Genomic DNA, 25,077 nt, shown 5'->3' on the forward strand with positions numbered 1-25,077 from the left:
AAGGCTTTGCAAAAGAGGATTCAAAATTTAATACTACAATAATTCAGAACAATAAGAAATTGTTATCTAAAACATATAATCTTTTATTGGACTGGGAATTGATGGATGAAGAAGTGAAAGAAACGATGATTAAATGGGCCCAGGATGTTGGACATACTATTTATCTAGAGCAATGAGAGAAACTCTGGCGAGAAGATATACGATTTACCGCCTCATACACAATCAAAGAAAATTTTGTTAAGATGTTCTACAGGTGGTATTTAATACCAGCTAAGTTGGCAAAGATATATAAATTGAAATCCAACATTTGTTGGAGTTGTGGGGAAAAAATAGGAACAACAATACATATATGGTGGAGGTGAGAGGAAATTAAGAAATTCTGGACAGTAATACATGAAGAATTAAAGAAGATGTTGAAAATATCAATAAAAACACAACCAGAGATGTATCTCCTGGAATTGATAGGGGAAGAGATACCATTGGGGGGGGGGGAGAGAATCTTCTTATGTGCAAGTACAGCTAGAGTAGTGATTGCTGCTAAATAGAAGTCACAAACTCTACCCTTAAGGGAGGAATGGATTTGAAAACTAAATGAATACTTACCTTTGGCAAAACTAACGGCTATTATAAGAAATCAATCAAATCAAAAATTTAAAAAGGAGTGGAAATGTTTTGATGAATATATGGGAAAATATTGCTCAAAAAAAGATATGCTAAAATTCCTTGATTAAAATGTAAAGTATCTGAGGGAAGGCAAATTAGTAAAGAAGGATAATAAGAATACAGAGAAGTTTTGAGCAGATTTTAGAACGCAAAGATAAATGTAATCTCAGAATGTAGAGGAAATCGAGTCAGGGAAGAGGGAAGCAGGGGGAGGGACAAGAGAATATTATGCTTGATTGATGATTTAAATGATAAATATATGTGGAGATGGGGAAGATGTGGTGATGGATTTGGTATATTTGCATTGTGATGTAATATAGAAAAAAAAAACAATAAAAAGAAGAAGAAGAAAGAAAGATAAGAAAACTGACATACAGCTTTCCCTCTGAATTTGCACTCACCAAATTTGGCGATGCAGTCTGCAAGCACCTGAAGGTTCTTTTCTTTGGCATCCAAAATAGTTCCTCCTTTGATTTAGCTATCATAGGGAGAAATGCCCAGACAGCAATCTTTCCGAAGAAGATTAAATTTGCCTCCTGTGTTGCTGCAGATCCAACTGTTCATTTGTTTGTTTTTCTCACACAGCTTGCAAATCGTTCCAAGAACTCATTGATGGTTGCAGTGACAAGTTTCACCTGGTCACCGACTGCATAGAACATGCCCTGACATCCTGCTCCCCTCGCACTCGCTACTCTCCAGGCTGGGATGCAAAGCTCTTCTACCTTCCTGTCTCTTACTTGCCAACCACCATTGCAGACAATGTGTTGACCCGCTCTGGGCCCAAACCAGCACAAGCTGTGTAGATGATTGTGAAGAACAACATGACAGGTGGCCAAACAATCTATGGATGGAACATTGAATCTTTTAGGATCTTATTGAGATGCAGGCTTAGTAATCAGGAGCTGTAAAAAGAAATAGTTTTATTTTTTTACTGATGATTGGCTGATGCAGCTTAGGCTCAGTACTTTGCTACTCATTTATCTAGGAATAAGCCCCATTGAACTCAATGCCACCTACTGTAAGACTGAGTGGCCAGACACTTTCTGCCACACCTTTACCTTATTCTCCAGCCAAGGGGTCTTGAAGGAGTTATAAGTGGTGTAAAAAGATAAAACATCTTCTTTCATTCCCCACTTATCTGTTTCTAAGGAGGTTTATTTGGAATCATTCTTGCAAAGTTTGGAATTGACTTAGAACCAGCTGTAAAGAACCAAACAGGAAATCAATTTAGTCCCCTCTCCCCACAAAAATCCTGGGAATTGGAGTATAAGGATTCTAGGTAAAGGTAAAGGGGACCCCTGACCACTAGGTCCAGTCGTGACCGACTCTGGGGTTGCAGCGCTCATCTCGCTTTATTGGCCGAGGGAGCCGGCGTACAGCTTCTGGGTCATGTGGCCAGCATGACTAAGCCACTTCTGGCAAACCAGAGCAGCGCACGGAAACGCCGTTTACCTTCCCACCGGAGTGGTACCTACTTATCTACTTGCACATTGATGTGCTTTTGAACTGCAAGGTTGGCAGGAGCAGGGACTGAGCTCACCCCGTCGCGGGGATTCGAACTGCCGATCTTCTGTTCAGCAAGTCCTAGGCTCTGTGGTTTAACCCACAGCGCCACCCGCGTTCTAGGAATAACCTATAGTTCCTTGGAGTGGGGGAAAGAGGTGCTCCCCACAAACCAACTGGAATGATTGCTCAAGTAAAGCTCGTTATAATCTAAGCTATGTGTAAGCTCTGTGCAGGTAAAGTAGGTCATCTGGAGGCCAACAGGCAGTCCCAACATTCCTCTGTTTCAGCAATTGCCGGGACATGTCTGCAGTACACAAACTCCGGCAACTTTAGAGCTAAAGCCACAGGGCTAAGCAGCAAAATGTGAGTTTATAAAACTTGAAGGAGCAGCGCATGGGTGTTGCATGAGCACTGGTGTCATCAGTTTATCAACCTGGTAGTCTTTTCGTGGGGCCTATACATCATCCCTCCTCACTTTTCCCTTCAACATGAATCTTCTGGTTATCCTTCCCCCTTCCTTGAAACATACCTAGATCTGTGCTAAGCAAAAAGAACAGCGATCCTCACCACTCCTTTCAGTTCTGAATCGTTTCAGCACTCCAATTTATTGACACCCACACTATGTAAACCATAAGCGAACTGACACACAGCTATCCCTCTGAATTTGCACTCGCCAAAATTTCGCAATGCAGTCTGGAAGCACCAGAAAGTTATTTTCTTTGGCATCCAAAATAGTTCCAGATGTCCCTCCTTTGATTTAGCTATCATAGAGAGAAATGCCCAGAAGATTAAATTTGCCTCCCGTGTTGCTGCAGATCCACATTTTCATTTGTGTGTTTCTCTCACACAGGTTGCAAATCATTCCAACAAGTCATGTGTGGAGTCTGTCTCTATTTACGCACTAAAATTCATGCAAGTTGGCAGGTCCAGCCTCACCCTTCATTCATATATATATATATATATATATATATATATATATATATATATATATTAAACAAAACGTATTATCCAAAAAACATATCATCCTTAATTTCCCCCCCATTTTTCCTCCCTTCCCCCACCCTCCCACACAACCCCCACCCACCCCCGACTTCCCTCTGTTCCAGTCTTTGGTTTCTCTGTAAATGCTGTTCTCTGCATGTTACAAAGTTGTGTAGATCCTTAAATTGTTTAACTGATTATTGCCAATAAAAAGTTTGTTTATTCAAAACCTGTCAAGGAGTCCAATTCACTTTGTTGCCTCTTCAAATACTTTGTAAAGGGTTCCCATTCATCTTTAAAGTCACAGTTATCCTTGTCCCGTAGCTTATGTGTTAATTTTGCCAGTCCATCAGTTTTTCTTGCCATGATTCTTTAGTTGGAATTTCTTCAGTCTTCCATCCTTGTGCTATTAGGACTCTCGCGGGCATTGTCACATACATGAAGTTGTTTTTCAGCTTTTTTGGCAGGTCTTTCCCTACAATCCCTAACAAAAATGCTTCAGGTTTTTTGACAAATGTTAGATGGAACATTTTCTTCAATTCGTTACAGATCATTTCCCAAATTTTTTAAATTACATTACAATCCCACCACATATGATAAAATGTCTCCTCCTTTTCCTTACACTTCCAACATATATTTGAACTAGTTTTGTACATTTTCCCTAACTGCACTGGTGTCACATACTATCTGTACATTATCTTCATACAGTTCTCCTTCAACAGGGAACAGTCTGTAAATTTTAAATCAGTTTTCCATAAGTTTTCCCAATCTTCCATCATAATGTTGTGACCTACATCTTGTGCCCATTTGATCATGACTGATTTTTACCTCTTCATCTTTCGTCTCCCATTCTAATAGTATGCTGTATGCAGCCTTCAGTGATTTCACTTTCCCTTCAATCACTTCCATTTGAAACCTAGATCTTGTGTAGCTAAATCCTTTCTTACTGTCTTTATATGTTTCATATAATTGTTGATAGTGCAACCAACTCTGAAAGTGATCTCTGATCTCATCGTAATCTCTTAATTTCCATTTTCCAACATGGTCCTTTAATAAATCAACACATGTGAGCCATTTTCCTTCCTTTCCTAGTGGTTTGAGCAGTAATGCTTCATGTGGTGAAAGCCACCATGGGGTCTTTTGTCCCAATAAATCTTTGTATCTCTCCCATACTCTCATTAATGATTTTCTAATTATATGGTTATAAAAACATCTATGAACCTTTCCTTTCCCGTACCATAGATATGCATGCCAGCCAAATCTGTTGTCATGTCCTTCTAATTCTAATGCCTCTTGCGTATCCAATCTCATCCAGTCCCTGATCCATACCAAACAAGCAGATTCATAATACAATTTAAGGTCTGGGAGGGCAAACCCGCCTCTATCTTTAATATCTGTAAGTATTTTATGTTTTATCCTTGGCCTCCTCCCTGCCCAGATAAATTTTGAAATCTCTCTCTCATTTTTAAAAAACATTCATCTTTCAGGATGACTGGTATTGATTGAAAAAGAAATAGAATTTTTGGCAACACATTCATTTTGATCGCTGATATTTTTCCTAACAATGAGAGATTCATTCTGCTCCATATTTCTGGGGCTGCGGCACTCATCTTGCTTTATTGACTGAGGGAGCTGGCGTACAGCTTCCGGGTCATGTGGCCAGCATGACTAAGCCACTTCTGATGAACCAGAGCAGTGCACAGAAACGCCGTTTACCTTCCCGCTGGAGCGGTACCTATTAATCTACTTGCACTTTGATGTGCTTTCGAACTGCTAGGTTGGCAGGAGCAGGGACCGAGCAACAGGAGCTCACCCCGTCGCGGGGCTTCGAACCACTGACCTTCTGATCGGCAAGTCCTAGGCTCTGTGGTTTAACGCACAGCACCACCCGCGTCCCTTGAACAAGGCCTTATATAGACTTTTTAAAATTGCCACCCTGCAGCCCAATACCACCCCTCAATACATCATACATACATCACAGAAGGGGCGGTCTACAACAGAATCCTGTCTGGCAGGAAACCTGTTGATGGGTTTAACTGGCTGTTTACCTGAAGAGCCAGGCCATCCTTTTGTGATGATAAATACTTAATTCCGGAGTGCAGGTCACAGGCTCACCCTATTCATATCTTAAATGTGCCCTTAAGGCAGGATTTGTGAGCAAAGAGACAATGGGGAGGTTTTTCCCATTTCCTCTCTCCTTGCAGAGAAACATTTGAGGTCAATTTGGGAGAGACAAAATGGTTTCAGGACTTGTGTTTCGAAGTCACACTGCCTAGGCTAGTGCCATGGAGAGGTCACAGTGCTGCTAACACAGCAGTTTGACTTTATCCCTGGAGACACATTCCACACAGATGGATGCCAACAATAATAGTTAAGTAACTACGTCATTTTACAACAGCAGAAAGTTAGACAAATAACATAATATTTGATGGAATATGACCTTGCACCTGAACAGAAACAGTACTGAATGCGAAAAGTACAGAACAGGAAATAAAGTTATGCCTTCTTACATCCCTACATGCAAATCATTAGGGATGTAAGCTCCGATCAGCTTCCTAGGACGTGTTGGCAACATGTGCACTTGATACTCTAGTCTATTTCATCTCTGGGTCCTCGTTCCCATCCTAACCATAAATCTCTGATCTCCTTTGAAAACTTAATAAAAATCCAGCATCAAAAAGATTGGAGTCCATCAGGCATCGGACCTTGAGCAAGTGCAACATGTGGTGCAATAATGGAAAAAGAAGGCATATGAACTGTTGGCTGCTAATGCTGAGCTTGCACAATATTTGAGCTCAGTTCTGCTTATGTCTATAGATGTAGATAGGATCCTATTTAGTTGTTTAGTTAATAAGCAGCTAGCTGGAGCTATTATTTATTCTTCTTTTAGCTTGCCTCTGCTCCAAGCAGCTCTTTGCTTCATGCAAAAATTCTCCTTCCCCTCCACAACACTGCGAGGAAGGCAAAACTGAGCGGAGGCAATTACGGTCAAAGACCAGCTCACGTAACACAATAAAAACAGCGTTCATAAAGATAAAATATACAGTCGGAACAGATTGCGGCATCACCTCAGTCAGGGAAGTAAGGGTCTTCCAGTGAACTTCTTGGTGGAGCAGGAATTAGAAATATCTTCCTCCAAGTCCTGCCAGGGGTGTGTATGCTTCCTAATGCTTGAATTCTTTTTCCCTGCAGGTTTCAGCCATGTGGGTCTACCTGGCTGCCCTGCTGGGGCTTTACTTCCTTCACCGATGGTACCAGGAGAGACAGACGGTGGAAAACCTGACGGAGAAATATGTCTTCATCACAGGGTGTGACTTTGGCTTTGGAAACCTACTTGCCAGGCAGCTGGATGCCCGGGGCCTGCGGGTGCTGGCAGCCTGTCTCACGCAGAAGGGGGCAGAGCAGCTGGGCAAGGCCACCTCAGAGCGCTTGAAAACCACCATTCTGGATGTGAGCAGCACAGAGAGTGTGGCGGCAGCAACGGAGTGGGTGAAAGGGTGCATTGGAAGCAAAGGTGAATCTCTACCTTCCTTGTGGTGCCTCTGTGCTATTGGTGGGACGGGGGATTAGAATTGCCTCTGTATTCATTTGTAGGCCACTTTCCCCACATAATTGTGCCCAAAGTGACTCAAAACATGTGAAATGAAGAATAGGGATAAGAATTCAGAAAATACCTTAGAAATAATCATTATGAGCATTCAATAATAGATATCAGAGCCAGCTCCAGACATTTGGCACCTGAGAGCATGGGACACCCCCTCTGGGAATCCCGGGAATTGTCGTTTCTCAAGGATGCTGAGTTGAAAAGTTGAAACAACATTCCAGTTTGACAGATATTTTCTCTAGTCTTTGGGGTTCCTAAGCTCAGTCAAACTCTTGGGGTGGGGAAAGAGAATTGATTGTTTTAACTGCAAAGGGGAAAGAAGAAGAATGATGTGAAAATAGAAGGCAAATTTAACAGAGAAGGGCACGGGCATTTTTTTGTTCTTTTGGTTACTTTGGGGATTTTGCTGCGTGAGGAGTATCTGAATGCAGCAAAACTCTGGCCAGCAGCAGCGTGGCAACCCCAAAATCCCAACCCACAACACACAGCAGCCACTGTGCCACACTATAGACCCCCATGCTGCCCTATGCCCCCCCCATGCTACTGCTGGGCAGGAAAGAAAGGGAGAGAAAAGCAAGCAAGCTTTTTCATTGTGATTGACAATGATTTTTTTTTTTGGGGGGGACTTGCATGCAAATCAGCAGCCTGCCACCACTGTAGCTGCTGGGTAAATTAGCAAAGTCCTTTCCCGGATCTCATCCTTTGCAAGTCTTGCTTTCACCGCTGCCAAGCATACACAAATGTCTGCTCCGCTGTTACAAGGAAGGCATTGCTGGCTTGGCTGGAGAAATTGCCTCTCACTTCTTTTCTGCCCTCACCTCTGCCCACCCACAAGGAGGGTTTGCAGCAGCAGCTTGGCCAGGTGACGTGTGTGTCTTGGTGGGGTTTCCACTTGTCCCTTGTAATAGGGGATTGCCCCTTATTTCAAGGGAAAATGCTGAATAATAATAATAATAATAATAATAATAATAATAATAATAATAAATTTATTGTCAATGTACAACCTGTGTACAATCAAATTAACCGAGCCTCCCCTCCCCCCAAACACTCAATCTCATTGCACTCTGTGTGCTTCTCGCAGAACACACCAACCCCCAAAATCAATTGCACTATATTATTTTCCGTTCAGCAGCCTAACAGTCCACAGATAGAAAGTGTTTTTTAGCCTGTTAAGGGATGTAGTTTGTCCCTTATGTCTGCCTTGCTTTCTCCCTGTACCCTCACCTCCTCTGCTGAGCTCAGCTGCTCCCTCCCATCTCTACCAGAGCTGTTACCTCTCTCCTGCCTGTCCACTTTCCATTTCTCTCTCTTCGTCTCCCCTTTTCCCTACCTTACTGTTATGTACCGAGTTGAATAGGATCCAAACTGCAGCAGTCTGATTGGTCCTAGAACAATAGGAATCAGAATGCAGCAGTCTGATTGGTCCTAGAAGAATGCAGCAGTATGATTGGTTGCCAGGAACCACCCAATCATGCTCCACATAGAAGTGAATCCACAACCTGATTGGCTTACAGTAGAATTCCGGAATTAGCCAATCATGTGCAGCCCATTGTGTAAAGAATGTATATAAAGCAGATACTTTGAGGGGACTTTCATTCATTCCTCCTCACCACTATGAGCTGAATAAAGAGCATGAAATCACTTTGCAACTCTGAGTATATTTCACTTACCCTCTCCTGTTACACTAAATCCAGTCAGAGACACAGCTGTGGCCCAATGGAAGGCAGCAGAGGATGGCGAGTGTTTGGGGATGGAATGGAATGTGGATCCTCATTCTTTTTACATGCTTCCCTGACCCTGTTCCTTTACAGAGGAGTGGGATGGATATTTCAAACCTATTCTTTAGGTACCAAAGAAAACCCCTCCCCCAGAAAACCCACGAAAATTCAAGAAACTGTCACAATCCTAAATTCACTTTCAGCCTGATCCTTTGAAAATAGAAATAAGTCCCAATTAGTTCTGTTTAATTTACTTTCAAATAGGTACGCAGCTAATTGAAGCCTTAAAATGGTTGTTGTTTTAGTTATTTCAATAAATTGATGCCCAATGCTATGTACTGTTAAGAACAGGTTGAAAAATGAAGCACACATGTCACCCTAGTGGTTGGATGAAGTTGTCGGTCTCTGATGCATGTGTGTGATACAGCTACATGGAAAGGGACGTTGGAGGCAAAGTTCTGTGAGGAAGAGAAACAGAATTTGTTGCTATCTTCACCCCTCTTTCATTTTGGGGCTCGGTTTCTATATTTACAATTCTTCTGATAAGCAGAAATTCAGCACGTGGGGAGGATGTGAGTCATAGAAATTAATGTGCATTGCTAACTGAGATCCATAAATTTCATTGGGTCTACTCTATGGGTATGGCCAGCACTGGAAACAACCCATTGTAAAGGATAGCTTTGAAGTCATTTCTGCACCAGGTAATTTTTAGCCTCCCAATTCTCCCCAATGTCCCATATTTTGCCTGACCTGTCCCTTATTCTGTTCGACCAATGGTGGCAACCCTAGTGTGTGGGGATAGCTTCAGCTGTTTAAAAATGTCACTTCAGTTGTGCTGTGCTAGCCTGTGGCCTCAACACTGCTTGCATCGCACCACCAGCAGTGACAACCATGGGAGCCAAGGGTTGATACCATGCAACATACATGGTCCTGACACCAAAATTTGTGGGAGTTGGCTCCTATGCCCTGCAGCTTGCTGCTGTGAAGCAACCACCTTACCAGGCCTCATGCAAGGGCCAGCCCTCCTAAGCACAAACAATCTATTCATGTGACGGCCTTATTTGTTAGGGTTGCTAATAGGAAAACATCTGTTCTTTCTCACAGGGCTTTGGGGCTTGGTGAACAACGCAGGCACAGCTCTACCATCAGGTCCCAATGAATGGCTGACCAAAGATGACTTTGCAAAGGTGATCAATGTCAACCTTCTTGGGATGATTGATGTGACACTACAGATGGTGCCTCTGGTGAGGAGAGCCAGAGGGAGGGTGGTCAATGTGTGCAGTACGATGGGACGACTGGCCTGTTTTGGAGGTGGTTACTGCCCAGCCAAGTTTGGTGCGGAAGCCTTCTCTGACAGCCTGAGGTAAACAGAGCAGCTCTTTAATGTTTCTCTTCTGCTTGCTTTAGTGCAACATCTGCCACACTCCCTAACCACTTGCCAGGCTGGAAGTGGCTGATGCGAGTCCTCCTGGTTTAGTTGCCAAGTCTGGGGAAAGTGGGCTGCAGGGAAGAAAGAGCTGGGAAATATGGCAGCTGCCCAGGGCTTTGCCCAAGACTTGCACAACTTGAGATGAATGTATCTAGGCATAGGCCATGTCCACATCTGGCCTTGAACCAAACTTTTCAAATCACTGTTGAATGGTTTCTTTAAATGTAAAGGTTCATCATTGTTCCACCCGATGTGTATCTCTTTAAGGGGCCAGAGCAAAATAACGAGACCCAGCTTTGCAGCTGTGGAGCATAGCAGGTGCTGCTGAGTTGTGTTGATTAAGCTGTGTCAGCAATTGGGTAGAGTATATAAGGAGCATCACCTAGCTCTCCCATTACCCTGGGGGATGGGTTGGTGGTTGGGTCTGGTTTGTTGATGTAGTTAGTGTATAAGGAGTTTTGGGTTTTGTTATTAAAACCTTGTTTAAGTTATTTTTGAGTCCCTTTTTAATGCATGGTCTCCCCAGCAAGCTCTCTGCAGCACTACCATACTGCAAATAGCCAACATCTCTGGTTATGGGCCCAGCTGCTGAGTGGATGACTGCATATTTTTGGACTCTGAGAAAGGTTTGAAAACTCCTTCTCCTGTTGGCATAGTGCAATGGGTCTTGAAGAGTTCCAGAATGATTGACCGGGTTCCAGAAGCCGAGAAGGCTCTGGTCTTCCCACAGCTGACAGATGAGAACTATAGTTTATGGTCTTTTCGGGTGGAGACACTTTTGACCTCTAGAGAAGTATGGACCTATGTAACTGATGACCCTCCTGACCCTGTAACTAATGCTTGGTAAAAAGGAGATGCAAAAGCCAGGGCAATAATTAATTTGGCAGTCAGCGACCAGCAAGTAGTCTATATAAGAAATAAGAAAACTGCCAAAGTAATGTGGGACAGTCTTGCAGCAGTGTATGTTAGAAAAGAGTCAGCGTCTGCATTGACGTTTTTTAAGCAGCTGTACCAGACCAAGTTGCAGCCTGGTGGTGATTTGGCAGCACACTTGAGAGGTCTGGAGGTGATACGCTGCGAATTAATTCAAAGGGACATGGAGATACCTGATATTCAGTATGTTTTTATCATTCTATGTTCCCTTAATGAGGACTTTGATGGTGTAGCTAGCCAGATATCTGCTGTTCCACCAGCACAATTAACTGTGGAAGGGGTGATGGCAAGATTAATGGGCGAGTTGGATAGAAGGGAGGCTTGTGCCATAAGCACTCCTATTTCCAGAAAGAATGAGGAACACCATATGCAAACTTGTGGTGATACAACTGCATTTAAAGCTGCAAAGTGTTGTTGGTTCTGCAATAAGCAAGGACATTTTGCAAAGGACTGCAGATCCAAAAGAAAGCAAAGTACTCCCAAGCCTGTTTCTGTTCGTCAGTCACGGTCGTCAGCCCAGCAGCCGACATCGTATCATAAAGACAGAAACGAGCTGCGAGCTTTTCATGCTCGGACTACAGATCCTAAAAGAATTAAAGGTGCCAAGTGGAAGTCTTTTATTGTGGACTCAGGAGCATCTCACCATATTTGCAACCATCGAAGTTTATTTCTTTCGAAGAGGAAATTGGTAATGTACATTTAGCCAATACACAAGTCTTGCAGTCGCTTGGCAGGGGTACTGTTAAACTTGACTCTTTAAACATCACAATAGTGAACTGCATTTACTGCCCGTCAGTGGACAATTTATTGTCAGTAAGGTGTTTTGCTCATCAAGGCATAACTGTGCGTTTCTTAAAGTCAATGTGTGAGTTTTTCGATGGGAACAAGCGTCTATTGTATGCCTGGGACTCTGATGGTTTATATAGACTGTATTTTCGCACCTACTCCCAATCGCCTATAAATTGCAGAGCAGTACAGTCAAGCCAGGGGTTGAGGAATGTTAGGCCACATTCTGTATGTGTCCATGAGGCGCACAGAGTTCTAGGACATCTGAATCTTGCTGATGTAATTAAGACAAAGAATATTGTTAATGGCCTCAACTTAAAACCATGTAAATTCTTTATGCAATGTCTATCCTGCTGCAAGATTAAGGTTGCATGCAAGGGTAGGTGCTCAGATAGGAAAGTAACTGAGCCATTTGAGTGTGTACATTGTGATTTAGTTGGGCCACTCCCACCATCATTAGGAGATTCTAAGTACAGTGGTGCCCCGCAAGACGAACGCCTCGCAAGACGGAAAACCCGCTAGACGAAAGGGTTTTCCGTTTTGGAGGCGCTTCGCTAAACGAATTTCTCTATGGGGTTGCTTCGCAAGACGAAAAAATCTTGCGAGTTCCCGCGGGTTTCCCCCCGCTTTTTTCGCCCTGTTCCTAAGCTGCTAAGCCGCTTAACAGCTGATCCGCTGATAAGCCGCTTCTCAGCTGATCGCTAAAAGCCGCTAGACCGCTAATAGCGCTAATCCGCTAAGCTGTCAATGGGCTTGCTTCGCAAGACGAAAAAACCGCTAGACGAAGAGAATCGCGGAACGGATTAATTTCGTCTTGCGAGGCACCTCTGTACTGGCCTACCCTGATAGACCAGTATAGTAGAATTGGCACCAAACTTTAGCAAAAGAATTGCTGGATATTGGTTTTTCACAAGGAAAGGCAGACAATTGTGTGTTTATAAAGGAAAGGGCAAACTCTGTAACAAAAATATGTCTCTATGTAGATGACGTGTTAATTTCTACAAAAACTAAACAGGAATATGAACAGGTAGTATCAGTTACAGAAGAAATTTGATGTGGTGGAATTAGGCATAGCTAAAAATTACTTGTCCATGCAAATTGAGAAAGGCAAAAATGGATCTTTTCTGGTTCATCAAACTGCAAAAATTGATGATCTTGTTGAAATGCTATGTTTAGAAAATGCAAATGGGAAGAAAACGCCTATGGTGTGTGGTTTCACCTTTACAGGTGAAGATAAGCCATTTCCTAACAAAACTTTGTATCATTCTGCTATAGGCAAGCTAAATTTCATTCAACGAATCTCAAGACCAGATATAACTTATGCCTTTCACTTTCTGGCAAAATTTGTGGAAAAGCCCATGACGCAATGTTTCTCTGCTCTTAAGAGAGTGGTAATGTACCTTAAACATACCAAACATTATAGGTTGCAGTTTACATCAAGTATTGACAAAGGTTTTGAAATTTTCTGCGATGCATCTCATGCAGTGGAACAAAATAATTGCAGGGGTGTGTCTGGTATGGTGTTTTGTTATAACGGTTGTCCATTTGAATGGAAGTCCCAGACACAAACCATTATTTGTCTCTCCACAACAGAGAGTGAATTATGTGCATGCATTCAGGCCACTCGTGATGTGGAATGGTATCTGCAAGTATTTGCAGACCTACAGATGCAAGTAACACTACCAGTAAAAGTTTACCTTGATTCCCAGAGTGGACTTGCTATCCTATGTTCAGAAACCAATACGCAGTGCACTAGAGTCTTAAGATTATGTTTACAGTTTGTGAAGAAACTAATTGCTGACGAAATGATTGTATTTCAATATGTTCCAGGTGACAATCAAATTGCAGACATTTTTACAAAAGCACTTCCAAAGGTTACGCATGAAAGACATGTACAAAATATGCTTTATGTTTTTGTTCCACAATGATGAACCGCAGGGGAAATGCTGAATGGTTTCTTTAAATGTAAAGGTTCATCATTGTTCCACTCAATGTGTATGTCTTTAAGGGGCCAGAGCAAAATAACGAGACCCAGCTTTGCAGCTGTGGAGCATAGCAGGTGCTGCTGAGTTGTGTTGATTAGCTTAATCAGCAATTGGGTAGAGTATATAAGGAGCGGCACCTAGCTTTCCCATTACCCTGGGGGATGGGTTGGTGGTTGCGTCTGGTTTGTTGATGTATTTAGTGTATAAGGAGTTTTGGTTTTTGTTATTAAAACCTTGTTTAAGTTATTTTTGAGTCCCTTTTTAATGCATGGTCTCCCTAGCAAGCTCTCTGCAGCGCTACCATACTGCAAATAGCCAACAATCACAAACCCGCAATTGGATGTGTGGCTCTCAGTCCAGGACCTTCTCATTAATGGTGAACATGCTATGGATGTCCCCCTGTTTTCCTTAGAATAGTTTGGGCCCAACATGCTCTATAGAAATGTTGATTACCATGTTGAAAAGTGTGTGCTTTTTCCAACTATTTAAAGGTAAAGGGACCCCTGACCATTAGGTCCGGTTGTGACTGACTCTGGGGTTGCGGCGCTCATCTCGCTTTATTGGCCGAGGGAGCTGGCGTACAGCTTCTGGGTCATGTGGCCAGCAGGACTAAGCCGCTTCTGATGAACCAGAGCAGTGCACAGAAACGCCGTTTACCTTCCCGCTGGAGCGGTACCTATTAATCTACTTGCACTTTGATGTGCTTTCGAACTGCTAGGTTGGCAGGAGCAGGGACCGAGCAACAGGAGCTCACCCCGTCGCGGGGCTTCGAACCACTGACCTTCTGATCGGCAAGTCCTAGGCTCTGTGGTTTAACCCACAGTGCCACACATGTCCCTTCCAACTATTTATGTACCACTTAATTATCAAAGTGTGGGACAGAGCAGTTATCTGTAGATATGCAATGCCTAGGCTCACGTAGCAGGGAGCTCACTTTGGGGCTGCTAACACTGCAGTTTGACTTCACCCGCAGAGGCACACTCCATTCTCTCTTGATGCCAACAGCTAAGCTGTGAATGTGTAGCTTTTGGAGAGAAATTCTGTGTGACATCTTCTCATGGTTGTTTGCACTGTAATCTTCTGCACAAAGGAGGTTTGGCAAAACCCTTAAATGCTCCTTTTTTAGAACACAGGGTCCCAGAACCCAAAAAACAGGGTCTTGTTCCTTTGATGCAAGTGACCTGCCTTCTCCCTCTTAACAAGGAGACTGGGCAGAGATGGCGGAGGCTGCAGGGAGGAGGGTGGGAAGCAGCCCTGGCAGAAAAGGCTCCTTGCTCTCTGCAGCAACTTTCCCCTACTAGGTTAAGGTCTCCCTTTAGGAAGGCATTTGATGTATCAGTGAGACTATGAATCATGTCCTCATGACTGTCTTGTAATACAACTGGTGCTGTGTCATACACAATCCTCTCCTGGGTAGGGTGTATCCTGGCTCCTGCAAGTGGGCAGAAGGCAGGGGAGCTGCATTTCCCATCTTTTCTTTCTCCTCAATTTTTGGATTTCTTTCTTTTTTTTTTTTAAAGAAAGATGTTCCTATCCATGGACCCAAGTTCCTGACCTGCATTCCTGACCTATGACTCAGTAGGCAATGATGTTTCTTCTTTTATTCCTCTGCATTTCAGGCGAGAGCTCCATCCTTTTGGAGTCCAAGTCAGCATTATTGAACCTGGTGGTTTCCAAACAAACATTGTCAAACAAGGAGTAGAGAATTTAAAGAATGTATGGAACCAAGCGCCATCTGACATCAAAGAAGTCTATGGGGAACAGTACTTGGAGAACTGTGAGTAGACGTGGAGGGGATTTCAGCATGGTTTGCATTTTCCTGCCCAATTCACACTCATGAAGCAATACATTAACCAATACATAGCACTGCTTAGGAATTCAAACTCCTCTAAATTTAGCAACTAGTTCTATAAATCAACAATGTGTACAAAAAAGGGGATATTAGAGAGAAATTGGCATCAAAAGTATACACAAAAACACACTAAGCAAATTGACCACAATAAACAAAAATGCACTATGCAAGGAAATGTTTGCGAAAATGTGTATATTGTGAAAACTGAAATGCTGATGACTTTCAAAAATCATAAACTGAAATGAGGAGAACCAAACTGAAAGATTTTGGAGATATTGAAACAGAGAGAAACCTAAATGGACAGGATCATCCATTGTAGATTTAAATCTTTTGAGAATGTGTTCTGTTTTGAAGCCTCCAAAATAGTTCCAGATGCATCTGCTTTGATTTAGTTCTTCTAGGGAGAGGTATCTAGACGCCAACCAGTCCATTCAGCTCCCAAAAGATTTAGGTTACCTCCTACATTTACAGCACTAACTTCTGTTTTGTTTCATATTTATCACACACAGATTGCAAAATTGCCCAATGTGCCGTTAACATTGCCAGCAGCAAGCTTCACCTGGTCACTGACTGTATGGAACATGCCCTGACATCCTGCTCCCCTCGCACTCGCTACTCTGCAGGCTGGGATGCAAAGTTCTTGTACATTCCTGCCTCTTACTTTCCAACGTCCATCGTTGACTTCGTGGCGAGCTGCATTCAGCCCAAACCTGCTCAAGCTGTATAGATTGCTTTGAAGAAAAACCTTTACAGTTGTCCAAATGAGCCAACAATCTGTGGATGGAACACAAGCCTAATTGCATCTTGATGTTTACGTTTTTATTTTGCTTGTTTATGCAAAATAGAAAAGGCAACAAACAAACAAACTTTTGCAAGCAGTATACATTGCTTTGAAGAAAAATATTAGTTATATTGCCAAAGGGAAAGCCAGTAGATGATGTTCCTGTTTTCAGTTTAGCTTATACTGTATGTTATGGCTATCAGGTGGTTGCTCGAGAGCGATCAGGCAAGATGCCTCACTGGTCTTTTCAAAAGCTTTATTATTAGTGCTAAAACCTTTACACTGCAGAATGCCTCAATTCCATGTCTTGCTCACTCACTAGCAGAATCTGAGAGTGGGTGGTCCTTAAACTTTCCCCAGCAGAGTAGTTTCTTGACCCCCAGCCGATGCCTCCCCTCTCTGCACGAAAGCCTACTGCACAAGGAAGGCCTGGGTAAAGGGGGACCTCCCTCCTCTCCGCTTTGCTCAGGCAAGGTGTCCTGGCACTGCCTTGCCTCCTCCGAACCCTGCAGCTCCTCCCCACTAGAGGCGTGGCTTCCTTCCTCCACTGAGGAAGTGCTGCTTCCCATGATTTTTGGAGGCTCTCTGTAATCCATCTGCCTTTCCCCCGCTTTCTGAGCTGATGGCAGTTCCCTGACATCCACCTCCTCCTCAAGACCCCCCTGCTCATTGGTAAGGTCTCTAACCATCTCCTCCACTCGAGTGTTGGCAGGTGATGGAGGAAAACCCCAGAAAGAACAGTCATCATCCTCCGTGGATTCAAAAACTGTTTCCCATCCTCTCGGGTCCCTTCCAGCTGGTTGGACGTCCCAGTCAGATTCTTCTCCCTTGGACAATTCCCAGACCGTGTACCCGTGGCCTTCCTCCTCCCCTGAAGATGGGAAACCTATGAAGTCCCCTTCATCGTCCGTGGGTCCGAACACCTCCTTCAAGAACCTTGCTTGGGGTTTAGGCTTATGTGGGAACAAAGCATGGAACTCTTCCACCAGATATTCCTCTGCGATGGCTCCTGCGGGAACCCACGTGTTTTCTGAGCTGGGTTCTCCCTCCCAGGCCACCAAGTGCCCTCTCCACCTGGAATCGAGTATTTCTGTTGCTTCATTACAACATTCCCTCTCCTCTGCATGTGGATGGGTGGACATCCCTCCCTCCCCCCCGGGAAGCCCTGCCCCTCCCTGTAATGCGAAAGCAGGGACCTATGGAACACCGGATGTATCCTCATGCTGTATGGCAATTTCAGCCTGAACGTCACTGGGTTGACCTGCTGGATTACCTCAAAAGGCCCCAGCTATCTAGGCTGCACCCCCTTTTAAGGGCAACCCCTGGGATGACAACCACACCCTGTCCCCCACCTGTATGACCTTCCCTGGCCTGCGGTGCCTGTCTGCCTGCCTTTTATAGACTTTTCGCCCTCTCCAAATTTAGCTGTAGTTGTTGGTGCAAAGCCTCCATCTCTTCTGCAAATTGCTCTGCAGCTGGCACACTCCATTCCTCCTCTCCATGCCCTGGGAAAGCCCTGGAATGACACCCATAGTTGGCCATAAAGGGGCTCATCCATGTGGACACATGTTCAGTGTTGTTATACGCAAACTCAGCTAGTGCCAATTTCTCCACCCAATTATTCTGCCTCTCACTGACGTAGCAGCATAGGTACTGCTGCAATATGCTGTTTGCTCTCTCGGCCTGCCCATTGGTTTCTGGGTGCCTAGCCGTTGAGAAGCTCACCTCTACCTGCAGCAGGCTCATGAGTTTACGGCAGAACGGTGAGGTAAACTGTCTTCCGCGATTGGATACAACCCTCAATGGAGTCCCATGCAGCCTAAAAGTGTGATCCACGAACAGCCTGGCTGTCTCCTTGGCTGACACCGCATGGGAGCAGGCCACGAAGTGACACATTTTGGTCAGTAGATTGACCACCACCATCACCGTTGTCTTTCCCTTTGACTTGGGCAGATCTGTCATAAAATCAATGGACACCACCTCCCAGGGCCTCCCTGAGGTCGGTAAGGGTTCCAGTAACCCCGCTGGTGCTGCTCTTTCCCCTTTGGCCCTCTGACACCTGTCGCACCCTCGGACATATTTGCGTACATCCTCCCTTACCTTGGGCCACCAGAACTGTCTAGTTACTAGTAGCATGGTCTTATGCTGCCCAAAATGCCCGGCTGTGGGGTTGTCATGGAGCTGTCTGAGGATTTTGGCCTTCAATGCCTCTCCCGGCACATACAGTGCCCCTTTGTAGTACAAGAGCCCTCCTTTTTCCTCAAAACCCCCATTTCCCCCCTTTCCATCTCTGAGTTCCCTGATTTTAGTCTGAGCGAACTCATCGTGTCTGGTGAACCCCACCAGTTCCTCCTCCCCTGCCAGTGCTCCCCCAAATGACCATCAGTCTTCTTGGAACATTTGCCTGGCCACAGGTGGTCCTTCCCCTTCCATGTACTCAGGTTTCCTGGAAAGTGCGTCCGCTCTCACATTCCCCCCCCCCGGGATGTATTGTATCTTAAAGTGATATTGTGAGAATGTCTCTGACCATCGGACTTGTCTCTGGTTGAGCACACGCGCTGTCCGCCAGTATTCCAGGTTATTGTGGCCCATTTGGACCTGGATCTGGTGCTGCGCCCCAATCAAAAAGTGTCTCCACTGCCTAAAGGCCGCATAAATGGCCAGCAATTCTTTGTCATAAACAGTATAATTTTGCTCTGACTTGCTCAGTTTCCTGGAGAAAAACGCACAAGGCCTCCAGACCTCCCCAGGTGCATGTTGCAACAGCACTGCTCCGATGGCTTGGTCTGAAGCATCCATCTCCACCCTCAGAGGCCTCCCAGGATCCACGTGCAGGAGCTGCTCCTCAGATGCGAAGGCCTTTTTTAACCTTTCAAAGGACTGCTGCACTTCCTTGGTCCACGCAAACTTCTTCTAGCCACTGAGACAATCAGTTATGGGCGCTGTCAAGTGTCCAAAGTTCTTGATGAACTTCCTGTAGAAGTTGCTGAAACCCAGGAACTGCTGCACATCTTTCTTGGTCTTGGGGCTCTTCCACTCCAGCACTGCTTTCACCTTCTCTGGGTCCATGGCCAGCCCCTTGTCCGACAGTCGGTACCCCAGGAACTCAACCTCCCGAGCATGGAACTGGCATTTCTCCAGCTTGACCCATAACTGTTGCTTTTTCAATCTCTCTAGCACCTGCCTGACGTCTTTCATGTGCTGTGCTTCATTCTCCGAGAAGATTAAAGCGTCATCCAAAAAGGCCACACAATTCTTGTACAGCAGGAGACCCAACACGTGGTGCATAAAGGCTTGAAAGCAGGCGCTGCCCCTTGTAATCCCAACGGCATGGCAAGATATTCAAATGCCCCCAGGGGTGTGAACATGGTCGTCTTCCATTCGTCTCCCTCTCTCACTCTAATCAGATTGTACACCCCCCTGAGGTCCAGCTTGGTAAAAATTTTCTCTTGCCTAACACGCGTCAAAACATCGTCACTTCTGGGCATGGGAAAGACTATGGGTTCCACCATGGAATTAATGATCCGATAATCCACGACTAAGCGGGGTTGGTTACTCCCCTTCTTGTCCACAAAGAATACTGGGCTTCCCCCTACAGCCTTGGATTCCCTTATAAAACCCCTCTTTAAGTTCTTGTCAATAAACTGCCTCAACTCTTGCATCTCTTGGTCGGACATTGAATACAGCTTCCGCACCGGCAGCTTGGCCCCCGGGACCAGGTTGATTTGGCAGTCGTAGTGCCTGTGGGGGGGCAGCTTGTCAGCCTTTATCTCGCTGAACACCTCCTCGTATTGTGGTGGAACGCGCCCCTTCTCCTCCAGAGTCACCCCAGCAACCCTGGCCATAGTCATTCTTGGTTCCTCCCCCCCCAGGCAATGTTCCAAGCAGTGAGCTGACCCAAAGGTGAGGGATCGTTGATGCCACAACACCACTGGGTCATGGAGTGCCAACCAACTCATTCCCAGAATAATGGGGGGTCCTGCCAGTGTGGCCACGTGAAAGGCAATGGTTTCCATGTGCCTAGAAACCCTCATCCTCATCGGGGGTGTCTGGTGTGTAACTCCCCTCCCCGTAGCTCTCTGCCATCAATGGTGATCACTTGCAAGGGGAAATCTAGTGGCAACAGGTGTAATTGGTGCTCCAGAGCGAAGTCTCTGCTGAAAAAATTGCAAGAAGAACTCGAATCAAGAAGAGCGTGGACTTCTACTGGGTGCCCATTAGGAAGTTCCAGCACCACTTCAGCTGCTATGCCTGCCTTGGGAGGGTCTGGTTGGGGCTCTTCTACTGGTTGCCCACCTGGCTGCTGCCCCTGTTGGTCTGCAGCCAGGTTCTTTCGTTTCCCTGCACCTGAGCCTTCTCTCCCTCCTCCTCTTTGCCTGCTGCCCTCATCATGCCTTGCCAGGCTTTTTTCTGGGGACAGACCTTCGCGAAATGTCCAGGGCGCTGACAGATGAAACACTTTTTGGCAGTTTTCCAGTCCCTCCCCTCTTTCTTCCTGAGCTCACTGGCGTTTGAAAACTCTCGCGCACGGGCTCCATCGATTTCCATTGGCTCAGCTGCTGGCAGATTGTGGGAAGTCCCTGTATCTCAGGAATGCGGCCGCCATAGGGAGGAAACAAGATGGCGTCATTAGAGGAAACATTGATTTGAGCTCCGCGTTAGTTGTGCGGTTTTTATTAGTTTTTATTAGTTTTTACTAGTTTTATCAGCTTTTTTATCACTTTTATCAGCTTTTTTACTACTTTTTATCAGCTTTTTTACTACTTTTACGAAAAAAGGATCTCTGCAGCTGCTGGGAAACACTTCACTGGCAGGCAGGCTGAGTTAAGCCAAAGACATATTAAGAAAAACTGCTCGGAAAGCCCCGTTTGTGTGTCGCCGCTCTCTACTCTAATTGTTTTAAGTGATAAGGAAGATTAACAGCTGAAGGAAACCTGCTGTGAACTTTTACTGCAGCCGAGTGAGTATAACTCCCTAAAGGAAAAGAATGTGTTTAGAGAGAAATCTTTGGGAAGAGAGAAAAATCGCTTACCTGATAAGGGCCTGAGAAGGCCTTGGAACCTCTCCCTTTACCCAAAACTGCTTTGCGGAGAGTCCTGCGACGGAGCTAATGATATTAGTTTAGTTCAATTAAGTTTTTAACCCAAGTTTTAAGGTATTGAGACCCTGAAAGAAGATATATATATATATATATATTTTAAAATCCTTTTAAACTTCCTGATTACTACCGGGGGAGTACCAGAGCCTCTGCGGTATTCATTTTGCAGCAGTTGAAGAAGCAAACTCACCTCTGCTTCTCCACCGCGTTGTCTTTCTCCTCTTTTACAACTACCTCATGTATATTTATCTCAGTCAATGCTTTGTAGCGTATTTATTACATCAAAATAATCCACAACAATGAAGATATAATTTACAACTTTAAAGAAACAATGGTGACTACCAGGAGTGGCTGCAAAACCTCAGGTTTTTCTCTGAAGGCTGTAAGACCCACCTTTAAAAGAGCCACTCCAAAGAAAGCACAAACCAAAATCACTTGCTTCTATACAAACAGAGCAAAATGTGGAACAAACGAGGAAATGACTGAAATGAATGAGAACGTGAACGAGAAGGGAAGAGAAAGTCAACTCTCGCCTACCAATCTCTCTTACAACCATAGTGAAGGACTGGTTATGCAAAGAAAGGAGTGTACCAAAAGTAGTGATAAAAGCCTGAATATAATGGAACCAACACAAAATATCCTCAATACAGCCGATGAAGCATCCCCGAAACTGAAAGCCAAATCCCAAGTTCCCGCCCGAACCATCGTTAGAGCAAAAATGGGAGGAACTAATGTTAAAACAAATTTCGGAACTGGCCTCGGGAAATATTAAGCCTTCGAAAGACTCTTATCCTCATTCCCACGAGACAAATGAAGAGGGTCTCTCAATCATCAAATGGCTAGTGCTCTTTACTGAGGACATTGAATCTATAAAGTCCTACTTGGACATTTGCACAAAAATTCTTACCATCATGGCTGACTCCTGTAAAACTCTTTGGAGAAAACCCGTCGGAATGCCTGCAAAATTGGAAAGTAATCATGGCCTCGCCCCCACCCTCTGTAGGAGTGGCCCTTTAAGGAAGGGTAAGAAAGCCTGCAGAGCTAATGCTTGTAAAAGGAGATCCATAGTTGTTAAAAATGTTTAAAAAAGTAAAAACATAAAAAAATTTAAGACAGTGCATTATAAAAAAATGGTTTTTAAAAAGCTTTTTAACCTACTAGAGGGCACAACAGCCTCTGGGATTAGAGGGAACCTGGTGAAGTCTTCAGCCAAAAAGTCAGTTAAACAGGATTTGCTGCCAAACGGTTGTGATGACAAAACTCTGGATTGTCTAAAACCTTCAATGCTTACTCCACCCCCAAGCTCGAAGCAAGATTTGTTGCCCCAAGACCCATGGTCCTACGTTTTAACTATAGACAACTCCAAATTAAATAAGGAGAGCATTCCAACAAATAAGAACTGGAAGCTGGTGTTGCTCCAAAACAAGCTTGTTTTCTCAAGCTATCCTAAGCCTCCAGGATTTTTATCTCAAGGGGATCGCAAAGTCCATTTACTGAACTTCATTAAGGCATATATGCCAGGTACTTTGAGTAATCCCTCGGAGCTGGACCAAGTGGAATATCTATATTTTGATGGCTTGCTTGCCAGGGCGGTGGTTACATTCCATGATCGGAGAATGGCAAAGCTGATATATAAACAGAGAGAACACCTGAAGAAAAGTGGTGTAAAAATATCAAGGTACTTTAAAAATGAGGCCTCTCCTATCCCATTATTCCTGCGACCTCGACTGTAACACCTCATCAAATGGCTGAACACCGCACTTTAATTGATATAAAAGACACTGAGGACTCGCCTAATCACCACCCAGAGTTACTTATTAATGATCTTCAAAGACCAGACTCGCCCGGGACTTTATATGAGGCGAGCCAAGGTAACGGGTTCAAAAGCTTTGAAAATAATTTAATTTACTCCTACTGCGCACTACCCCAAGAAACTCAGAACAAAATACTTTATAGACTGAATAACCTTCGCTCTTGCTTGACAAATCTGACGAAGGACCAACCAGGACTACATAATCAAAACATATCTGAGTATGTCTCAGATCAGGCCTCATGCCTCTATCGTCACAAGCTGGATTTATGGGCCGAGAAACCCTCCGTTACCCCAGGTCTAGTGGTTGCTGCGGAGATGAATCCATCCTCTTAGATCCTGGAGCTGAAACGCCCCTCCCATAACCCAGCTCACATGCAATCCATCCCAGAGGCAAACCTGGTCACTACATTAGCTTGGGATAAAATGAGAGAATTAAATGAGACTGAATTGGGATCCCCAAATAAAGTGCCCAGCATGGGTGCGCCAGGTTGCAACCCTAGCATTCCACCCTCCTCAGATGTGAGCATTCTGAATACATCTTTAAATACCATTGAATTTGCATCCGAACTATATGACCCCGCTGAAAAGGATAATAGTAAGAACCAGAGGAACTTGGTGTGACATTCGGAATGCACCACGCATACCTCACTAGCACCCTTAAATCAAAGTTCTCTCCAAACTCTTTCAATTATGTCCTGGAATGTAGCTGGACTCTCAAGTAAACTAGCTGATCCTGATTTTATAAATTTTCTTGAATCTTATGATATAATACTTCTGCAGGAAACCTGGTCTCTTAAACCTTTAAATATTCCTAATTTTATTACCTATAATTTACCCGCTACTAAAATGTCAACAAAAGGTTGCCCTAAAGCTGGTTTGATCTGTGGTATTAAACAGTCTTCTAACCTTAAAATTAATTATACTAGAAATATTGGACAGTATGCACAACTGTTATCACTTACCATGGTATACAGGGAAATTTTTCTTCTAAATATATATTTTCCTCCCATAGAGTTGGAAATCAGACCAGATTATGGTTGGAATTTAGTCTCTGAAGAGTTGTATTTAATACGTAGTAAATCTCCAAATATTCCCCTGATTGTAATGGGAGACACCAATGCTCGAACTGGATCAGACAATACAGCTCTCTATAAACGCTATGGCTCAAATCTAGCTGAAGATGCCCCTCTCCCATTGAGAATAGGGAGGAATTCTAAGGACATCGTTATTAATAAAGCGGGAGGAAAACTTCTACAATTGGTTTTAGAACTGAACCTCTCATTTTTGAATGGCTCAATGTGGCCGGATATTCCAGGAAATTTTACTTTTAGCTCCAAAAGGGGTAGGAGCGTCATCGACTATTCTCTAGTTTCCGTTGAAATGTTAAATGAAATTGCCTCTTTTACAGTTGTACCTCGCTCAGAGAGTGACCATTTCCCAATAGTTTTAGAGATGTACAGGAATCCTAGAAATAATGATATTAGACCTCCTATTAGTATTGATAAGACTATTTATGCCAAAAGAATTTATATAAGTGATAAAAATAGGGAGGATCTATTAGCAGTATTTGAAAATAACCCAGTTCTTCCGGAACCTGTGGCTAACCAAAATTTGTTGCCCTTGGAGGATAATGATTGTTACTATAAGACTATCCAGGAATTATTTTCTTCTTTTTTAGACTCTCAGCCCAGCAACAAATCTTTAAATCAGTATAACTGGTTCGATAAAGATTGTATTAACTATAAGAAAGAACTTAGAACTTGTCTAAAAGCAGCCTATATTACCAACTCTCAAGGTCTCTGGAAGACTTATTTTGAAATGAAAAATGCTTTTAAGAACATGCTCCTGGAAAAAAAATCTGAGTTTGCACTAGCCAAATGGTCTAAAATTGTTACTGCATTAGAAATTAAAGATACTAAAACTTTTTG

General features: G+C 44.0%; 1 protein-coding gene across 5 annotated transcripts in view; it reads left to right on the top strand.

Annotated features, from left to right (window-relative positions):
• Nucleotides 1-16,219, top strand: part of LOC309332172 (retinol dehydrogenase 7-like) — a 66,223-nt gene extending 50,004 nt beyond the window's left edge. For 3 of the 5 annotated variants that reach the window (XM_081845099.1, XM_081845100.1, XM_081845101.1), the window contains exon 5: nucleotides 1,249-1,796. In XM_081845099.1, coding sequence (XP_081701225.1) covers nucleotides 1,249-1,466 — 218 coding nt within the window. In that variant the 3' untranslated portion in view covers nucleotides 1,467-1,796. Of the gene's footprint in view, nucleotides 1-1,248; nucleotides 1,797-6,236; nucleotides 6,665-9,576; nucleotides 9,836-15,224; nucleotides 15,383-15,966 lie in introns of those variants that run through there. The other 2 variants (XM_081845105.1, XM_081845104.1) reach the window with 2 other exon arrangements.
• The last annotated feature ends 8,858 nt before the right edge of the window (nucleotides 16,220-25,077 follow it).

The sequence above is a fragment of the Podarcis erhardii genome (genome assembly GCF_964252035.2).
Source record: "Podarcis erhardii genome assembly, chromosome: 2".
NCBI lineage: Eukaryota > Metazoa > Chordata > Lepidosauria > Squamata > Lacertidae > Podarcis > Podarcis erhardii.